This window comes from Lampris incognitus, chromosome 5, assembly GCF_029633865.1.
Source record: "Lampris incognitus isolate fLamInc1 chromosome 5, fLamInc1.hap2, whole genome shotgun sequence".
NCBI lineage: Eukaryota > Metazoa > Chordata > Actinopteri > Lampriformes > Lampridae > Lampris > Lampris incognitus.
In genome coordinates this window covers 13,391,289-13,400,750 of record NC_079215.1, presented here as the reverse complement: position 1 = coordinate 13,400,750, position 9,462 = coordinate 13,391,289, and the positions used below count along the sequence as shown (strand labels likewise).

The window sequence follows — 9,462 nt, the reverse complement described above, 5'->3', positions numbered from 1 at the left end:
TGCCATGAAAATAGAAATATAATAAAAATAAACTGAATTGAAAACAGATTTCCATCTATTCTTCTTGTGTTGTAATGTTGATCAGTGGAAGTTAGAATTCACCACAATAAACACTGCAGCTTTAGCTTTGGGTAAAATGACATGCTCTTTACAAGAACGGCTCTTAGATAACACTGAAGCAGCCTGAGTAACTGGACTCAGAGAGACTGCTTTGGAAAGCAGTGACTGGTGAAGACCTTTAGGAATAGAAGATTAAAACCCGATAGCTGAAGAAACCCTACAGAGCAAAGACACCACGTAGAAAAACAGAACCAATTAGAGAGCGAGAGGGAGAGAGCGAGAGGGAGAGAGCGAGCAAGAGAGAGAGAGGGAGAAAGGGAGAGAGAGAGACAGAGAGAGAGCGAGCAAGACAGCGACAGAGAGAGTGAGCGAGCAATAGAGAGAGAGCGAGACAGGGAGAGAGAGCGAGACAGTGAGAGAGAGCGAGAGAGAGAGAGAGCAAGAGAGACAGAGAGAGCAAAAGGAGAGAGAGAGACAGAGAGAGAGGGTTAGAGCAAGTTCAGCCAATTCAGTTAGGGCATTTCTAAATGTATTTATAGATAGTAGCATGAGTGTTTGTGTGTGTGTGAGTTTGTGTGTGTGTGTGTTTGTGCGCACGTGTGTGTCACAGTGGGCGGATGACGAGATTTCTTGAGTAGTGTCATTACTATTGGAAATTACATCTCCAGCCTCCTGTCTGATGCCTGCTACTGTGCATCACCAGCACTGTGAGAGATGTCCGGACCCTCGGAGACGGCACGCCACTCCAGCGCCACTCGTCTGACACACTCCTTCTCCTTTGTTTGAATCAGAGCAGCAGCAACGAAAAAGGAAAAAAGTCTTCATTCCGCTCGACAAAGAAAGTCGCAATCGGTCAAACATTTTGCTAGCTACGATTTTGTGTTGATACATGTCCAAATTGCAACTTCCAAACTGTGAACAATGTGCGTAACTGTTGTTATGACACGGGAGGTAACCCAGTCTTAATTTTATTTAACAAAGCATAACTCTCTCACAATGCACACCAGCGTAAACATCAGGCGCTGCGTCGGTGAGTCTGCGCCATCCTCCCGGGCCAGGAGTGCGTTATTGTGTCTGTTTGTGTGTGGGCGCGGTGCGCGGCTGGCGGGGCTCCTGGATGTAAAGCACACACGGCGAACACGCTCACTTCTTGGCTGATTCATGTCCATTACAATGAGAAGGCAGCGCACAAAAGTAAATTGTGTTCTTAATCGTGTACATCACACCTTGTGATATACTATGTTTGCCATTTGGCTAAACACGTGTCAGACGTGAAGTATGACCTCATTCCTACGCAGGACCGGGCCAGGGACTCGGTAAGACTTGTATATAAACAGGGAGTCCTGATTGCTGAATGCTACAGCCGTAGGTCTTGTGTAAATATATTCGAGATTAGACCATGACAGCACAATGATTCAGACGGTATTAACTGTATGGTAATTTCTAGATTGTTATGATTGCTCAGAATGCGACAACCGCTAATTACGGGGTTGGCAACGGCCACAGCAACAGAAACTTACTTGGCCTGCCAAGGTGTGGATCAGCCTGGGGATCATTAACAGCACCGGCTCTGAGTGAATAAAATGAAAATGCCCGTCTGATACCGACTACGGCTGTAGTTTGTACACAGCCCTGTTGTGTTTGAATGAAGTCGGCGTGACTGCAAGTGCTGACTGGTCCTCTAGAAGAGGACAGAGAGACAGGATGACAATCTGACAACTGAAGTGACCAGACGATGGTCAGAAACCAAGCTGACACTCCCTAATCTGTCTGTGACAAAGTAGCGGGCGGCCAGGTAGCATGGCGGTCTATTCCCTTGCCTACCAACGTGGGGATCGCCGGTTCAAATCCCCGTGTTGCCTCCGGCTTGGTCGGGTGTCCCTACGAACACAATTGGCCGTGTCTGGGGGGTGGGACGCCGGATGTGGGTGTGCGTCCTGGTCGATGCACCAACGCTTCGTCTGGGCGCCTGTTCGCCAATATTTTTTTTCCTAGGATGAATCTGGAAAGTTCCTGCCCTCGGGCGCTAGGATTGGCCAGATCTGCCTGTCAGTCAACTTTCCGGATTCATCCTAGGAAAAAAAATATTTGCTTACGGCACACACACAGTTAAGTTGGCACAGTTAGCTTGGTTGCAAACATGGCTAATGGCTAACAATTAGCTAGCAAACATGGTTAGGGTGGGGTTAGGGTTGTTGCGCACTCGCATTGGTCTTGACTTACATGCAGATCTGGCCAATCCTAGCGCTTGAGGGCGGGAACTTTCCGGATTCATCCTAGGAAAAAAATATTCGCCGCCTGTTCAGGGGGAGGGGGAACTTGGGGGGGAATAGCGTGATCCTCCCATGTGCTACGTCCCCCTAACAAAACTCCTCACTGTCAGGGGAAAAGAAGCGACTGGCGACTCCACATGTATCGGAGGAGGCATGTGGTAGTCTGCAGCCCTCCCCGGCTCGGCAGAGGGGGGTGAAGCAGCGACCGGGACAGCTCGGAAGAGTGGGGTAATTGGCCAAGTACAATTGGGGACCAAAAGAGGAAAAAAAAATGCTAGTAGCATGGAAACACTGCCATGCTAAAGCTTATCTTTACCCATGATCACAGGCTAGCGTGGCCTTTTTCATGGGTTGATGCTAGATTCAACGGGGTGTAGGCACAGATGTAGACGTGATTGGTTGTTGGTTAGGGTTTAAACTCTTTGAATTTCCATTGTTAGCAAGTGTTAACGTTAGCTATCATTACAGTACGATCTGGCAATGTTAAGGTCAGTTGTAAGCTAGCTAGCTAAATGTTTCAGTGCTCATCGTTTGTTTCAAGTCAGTGCGCTTCGAGGCTCCGCGCTGTCTATTGGCCGACGCAACAGCCAATCATGGCTACTTCCGTGCGTACGCCCCGTTGGCTCTAGCATCAACCTTTTTCATGTGGGTATATGTATTAGCTTGTTTAAAAGAGCCCAGCAACATAAGGGTTGAATTCAACATTTCAAATATGTTTCTTCTATCAAATTGTCGGCACCAAGTATCCCCCACCTCAAGGGAGGGGGTGTAGCCAAATCAAATGAGCAAGCAAACACGTTGGACTTGGAATAACAAGTCACTTCCTCACTTCTAAAATCGCTCCGCTTCACAAAATCTGACCTGAAACCAAAGGTCAGCCTCTTAACGAAGCCCCGAGCTCACCCGGGTTCACTGGCTGAGGCCTGCTGTAAATTTGGCAAGTCTGAGGTGGCAGGACGTGCGCACACACACACACACACACACACACACACACACACACACACACACACACACACACACACACACACACACACACACACACACACACCAAATGCTGGTGCTCCAGCCTGGCCTGTGTGCCCCATTATGTGCATGGCCCCTTTTGCTCTGGCCTGGTCAGAGGCCAGCCTCTCTGATCCCCAATCCTGTCCTGTCATGGGTCACTGGAAGGGGTTTTAGCCCTGAGGCTCCCCCCACTAAACTTCCACTGTTGCAGTCACTAACCCCTCTTTTCTCTCCCTCCTCCCCTTGTGATGCCTTTGGGCTGAAGCTGGAGGTCAAGGGATTGTGGCCCGGGGTTCATGCTAGCGTCAACCAGGCTAGAGACCCACTGAATCTGGGTGTTTTAACCTATTTATCCCTCCTTTTGCAAAGGGTTATGGAAACACTGTGGCTTTTCCTCCCCTCACAAGGACAGACAATCACCATTGCCGACGCCGGCGCTCAAGCTAAACGACGTTATTAGCACGCCAAACTGACATACCGCCTCACGTACTTCTCTTTTCACTCACGTGATGAATGTGTGCATCTGAGCGGATAAAAGTCGCTGGAATTTTATTCAAAGTATGCAAAACAGTGATGTGATCCAGGTTTCCCTTTTTGTTTTGACCTGGAGCTGAGGTCTCACAGTTTGATCCACACTGACAGGTCTAGACCGACAGAGCAAACGAGGGGTCTTGTTGGGCTTTTGCAATCAAGCAGCGGCGAGCAATGCGGTAACACGATCCATATGTTTTAATGGAGAGGGTGGGAGATGTGTATGTGTGTGTGTTTGGTGGGGGTGAATGCAATCACGCGTCAAAACCCCGAACGCCCCCGTCGTTCCTATGTCCAGTGACCCAGTGCCGGGGGACCAGGACCCAGCCCAACTTTTATACAGACTGGCTGACTGTAGTCGTAAATGTTTTTAAGAGGGCGGGTCACTTGTTAAGGGCTGTACTGGGGTTTCTTAGGCACCTCGGTATGAGAATGACCCGGTGCTGTTGCGAGCCCGGAGCCGAAAGCTCAGCAAAGTTTGGGGGGGGGGGCCCTTTGGGCAGAGGTTCAAGTGTAGGTTATACGCAAGCCGAATCGGAGACAGGCGGCTTGAACATATCGAGATTGAGCATAAGGCCAGGGAGCTTCCATTGCAGAGGGACAGAGATTTGGAGTGAGTGGATATTATTCTTTTTTTGTCCTCGAAGTACGGATGTCGGACAGGGATTTGTTGTTTTTCGGCAATCCTGTGTCTCATTGGCTGCCACCCTCTCCACTAATCAGTAGAAAAATAAAAGGAAAGCACTTGTATAGCTTGTATATGTGTGTGTCTACCTTGACATCTGATGTGTCTCTCTGGCAGTTCCTCCATGCCCGAGACACGGAGGAGAAGGTGCGGTCAGCATGGTCAAACTTCCCTCCTTGGAAGTTCAGGAAGAATGTGGTGAAAGGCTCCTGTGGGTAAGAAAAAAAAAGTGCACTCTAATTCAACCGCAGAGATCGCTGAAACATCCTACCTCTTATTTCACAGCAACGTGTGTTCACGATGATGATGTCGAACATTTGACTTCTTAAACAGGGAACATGAAACAGTGCAGCCCATACTTCCTGCTAAAACAACAGCGATCATATGACACAGACCCAGTTATCCACAGCTATGGTCGAGCTAATACTGGAGGGCGTCCAGGTAGCGTAGCAGTCTATTCCGTCGCCTTCCAAAAGGAGGTTTGAATCCCCCGTGTTGCCTCTGGCTCAGTCGGGCGTCCCTACTGACACAATTGGCTGTGTCTGCAGGTGGGAAAGTATGTGCCCTGGTTGCTGCACTAGCGCCTCCTGTGGTCGGTCGGGGCGCCTGTTCGGGGGGGGGGCTGGGGGGACCAGCGTGATCCTCCCACGTGCTACATCCCCCTGGTGAAACTCCTCACTGTCAGGTGAAACGAAGCAGCTGGCGACTCCGCATGTATCGGAGGGAGGCATGTGGTAGTCTGCAGCCCTCCCCGGATCGGCAGAGGGGGTGGAGCAGCGACCGGGATGGCTCGGAAGAGTGGGGTAATTGGCCAAATACAATTGGGAGAAAAGAGGGGGGGATAAAAAAAAAGAAAAGCTATTACTGTAGCTAACCACTTCAAGCCAAGCAACAATGCCTGAAGGCTCACATGTGAGTGTTTGAAATTAACTAGAATTCATTTTAAAGTGTTATTGATACTCAAGAGAATGAGATTATGAGATTAACCCACTTTAAAACCTCAAAAATGTAACAAACATGGCCAAGAAAATCCTCCACAACTGCTGCCCTTAAATAAATGAGGGCCTTTTGGTGAAGTGGCTTTGGACTAAGCCTGCTAATGATGTGAAGTGATCGATAAAGCAGCTCTGCAGGGAGTCCCTGAGACAGCGAGGTACTGGGACAATAACGGGAGAAAATTGTGTGTTGGAGGAGGTTAGCGACCTTCCTCTCTCCTGGGTGCAGTATAGAAGGAATGATAGTGTCCCATTTAGAGCCCGAAATATCTAAACTGTTCAATTAACATGGCATGCATTCTTCCTAAAGAAAATATATTTTTACCATTCCCCAAAAAAAATTATCAAATTTCTTTTCAACTTTTTTTTTTTTACTTACATTTAGAGCCAGGGAGTCCAATCATTACCTATGCAGTGCACTACCTTCCTCAGATTTATTATATGGACAAAATAATTCACGTAAATGACTTATAGGTATGCAAGTTTTGAAACCAAAATTAAAAAATGTAAAAAAATCTGGTGTTTGCGTGACAATTCCATGGCTTTGTGCTTCGCTACCAACTTGGTGTGTCCAGGCTTACGACAGCACAGGTGGAGGTTATAACACCTATACCATGCATTTTTATCCATTTTCTCAATATTGTAATTACAATAAAAAAATAATTATGATTCAAATTTTAATATCCCTTTCATTGTCTACGGTCAAAAAATGACCCATAACAGTGTTTAACAGCAGAGAAAAGACTCTAAATGATCTTTTTTCAACCTGAAATATGACGACTTTTCCTAGAGTGACCCCCAACATTAGGAAAAAAACAAAACAAAAAACGAAACATTGTTTTTGTTCATATTTCCATGAAAGCTGTACACCACTAGGGTACTAAGATTGTCTTAGGGCCATGTTTGACCCTAGGATGAAAACTTTCTGCACATTTCTGCTACTTTCTTAGGCTATACAAGTGCTATCTCTTACTAAAAAGTTAATTTTTACACCTATGCACTACCTTAAGCAATAACAACAACAACAACAATAATAATAATAATAAACCTCTACTTTAGTAAGGAAAACAAGTATGACAGGTGTGTTGTAATAAAAACGAGTGGTGTCCACTGGTTAAATGCAGTCTTTCTGCACTGTGAAAAGGGAAAACCCAGATAGTCACAAAGTTTGTGATGGATGACAGGTTGTTTCTTCATGCAAAATAGATTTGGGGTTTAAAATTAGCTTTAATTTAGAGGTTTAATGAAGGCGGGTCATAAATGACCCTCAAGACAAGGGCAGTATACAGAATGTGTGGCCAACACAAGGGTTAAAATTCATGATGCATATTTATTGCACCCCTTTCAAATGAGATATTTTCATCTAACTTTTTGTGAACTTTGGCAAAGGAATCAGTAGTTGAAAAACAGATGCCCTCCCTATCACCGTAACCATGCAGTACCGCTGCGGCGACGGTTAACGCTGCAGTGGTAGTTTCCACGATGACTTACAATACGGAGCAGCCACATCTGGGTGAAGCTGGAGGTGGAGTAGTGGGTGCCATAGTGGAACTTGGGAACCTGATCATCCTCCCAGGAGTCGTAGCGGTCTGAGAAGAATGCCGCCCTCTTGGGGTTCAGGGCACCAATAGGCTGTAAAGTCACAGATTGTCAATTACATTCTTGAGTGCAATATAATGCAACGTTCAAAATATAGAGTGCATATTTCACACGTTCTGAAGAAATGCAGGCATCACTCCTGGCAAGCATCCCTTTAACCAAGAGAGAGATCAAAAAAATAAAAATAGTGCACAGGCATTAGATAGGGATAGGAGAGAGGCAGCATTTCACTGCAAATTCAATCAGTGAGCACACTTTGCAGTGCGGCAGTAGAGGGCAAATGATGCTGGTAACCCCTCCGCAATTTCAAATGAATATTAGATGATGTTTCCCTTCAGACAGAGATCAATCCATTCCCACAGAGTGCTTTTCAGAGACCGTGAAACAGAGCCCCTGCAGCTGTAGTCTGTCAGAGAAAACTAATGTGCTGCGATGAAAGAAAGCCAAGTTGGAACATCAATAGCAAGGCTGGGGGTTCTTTTTTTATTTTTATTTCTATTTTTACTAATCGGCGGCTAATACACAGTTCGGTGGCCCTGTTGCAGTCTAAAAAGAATGGCGAAGTCACATTAATTTTCCATTTGCTCTCCAAAAACCAATAACCTTGTGGCACTCGGCTATTAATTGAATACCCATTTATATAAGCCACTTTTGGGCTGGTTCAATTTTTATTAGTCTTCCACTGGCAGTGTCTCGCTCTGCCAAAGCTTGCTCCTTTCCATCTTCCTTGTACGCACTCGCAGAAAAATGTGCATGGGGATGCACACAAACCAGTGCATATATACATGCACACACACACACACACACACACACACACACACACACACACACACGTGCGCGGGCACTACACCGATCAATGGTAATGGAATGATGGCCTTTTGAGGATGAGGGCCTCGAACCGTGTGGATCAATCTGGTTTCTTTCATATCACAGGGTACCTGTCACAAAGTCTCAGGCTGGGCCAGGGCTTCCATATCGATCTGTGCTGCAGCTTCTGTGTTGTTTATGTATAATGGGGTACGGTCTGTGCGTGGGAGTGTGCACAGCTGGGTTTTTTTTTTTTTTTTGCATGGTCAGATTGATCCATGGAGAGCTTGGGCAGAGGAACAATTTGAAAAAAAAAAGTACTTCATTGCTTGTATTGAGTGTAAGATTCCTTTTTTTGTAAGCGGCAGCAGACAGTACAGAATTTGCATGGCTGTTTTGCTCATAGAGGGCATGCACGGTTACACGGCAAAACGTGTAGTGCCTCATGCCGCCACAGTGTGCAGCTCTGAGTTGACAGTGACACACTGTGGGTTTCCTTAAGGCCACTGGGGGTGGGTGAGTACACACACTGAATTATACATAACACCCATTGGTCTGATTTATAGCCCTAATAACAGTCGGCTCATTAAAAAAAGAAAAGGGAGAGGAGGCATATAGAATACAAAAAAAAAGAAGAAAAAGACATAGTGCCACAATGACAGAGGGGGGGGGGGGATTGTTGCTCGTGTGCTCATGCACGTGTGTGAGGGTGGGGGGGGGGTGTTGCTGCTGGTATGGGCGAGTCCTACATTGTTTACTGTTGTAAATTACTGCGGGGCTAGTGCTCTCAGCTAGCAGTAGCTGCAACAGTGCCGCGGTGACAGAGCCGTACATCAGGCCAGCCTACCAGCGAGCGCGCTGATGGAACGCCCGCCACCACCCCGCCACGAATTGGCTTAATATGTTGTGGCGGCGAATAGCGCTCTGATGAGCACCCGGATAAATGAGCCAATTCCTGCAGTTTTAATTAGACCGGAGAGGAAGCCTTGGAATGAGTTTGTGCCGGGGCTCCGCCGAGGTAAACACTGGGACTTTAATCTTGGATTACGTTTAATCAGTTATTCATCAGGGCTGCAGAACGGGTCGACTTAATACAGCCATCGCAACGCTAATGTGATGCGCAATTAACGAGCAATGCTCGTAGCGACTAAAGGGAAAGTGCAGGTAATAAACTTGATGCTTAAAAGATGTACTGAGCAGCGGGGGTATGTGCCGACTCACATCCAAGTATAACTATTAGTAATCAAGAAGTCTAAACTGTCAGGAGATTGCTCGGGAGAACGCTCCGACTACAAAACGCCTGCAGCAGAACACATGTACAGGTCAGTAAAGAGGAAGACGAGGGGAGCCATATGACTTCGCCTTTTTTGTTTAGTCGCTTTGATGAGCCGCGGAAAGATTTAGGTTGGTGCATGAGTTATTCCAGAAAAAAAGAAAAAGAAAAATGATGATAAAAGGTCTCGGTTGTGCAAAGCTGCCATCGCCTTCCCATCTCACTCACGGGCAA

The 9,462-nt window shown here is 46.7% G+C and overlaps 1 protein-coding gene across 1 annotated transcript in view; it reads right to left on the bottom strand.

Moving 5' to 3' along the window:
• Positions 1 to 9,462, bottom strand: part of lrba (LPS responsive beige-like anchor protein) — a 242,055-nt gene that overhangs the window by 35,229 nt on the left and 197,364 nt on the right. Inside the window, exons 44-45 of the mRNA XM_056279765.1 lie at positions 7,041 to 7,181; positions 4,644 to 4,763 (exon numbers count right to left, since the gene is read on the bottom strand). Coding sequence (XP_056135740.1) covers positions 4,644 to 4,763; positions 7,041 to 7,181 — 261 coding nt within the window. The remainder of the gene's footprint in view (positions 1 to 4,643; positions 4,764 to 7,040; positions 7,182 to 9,462) is intronic.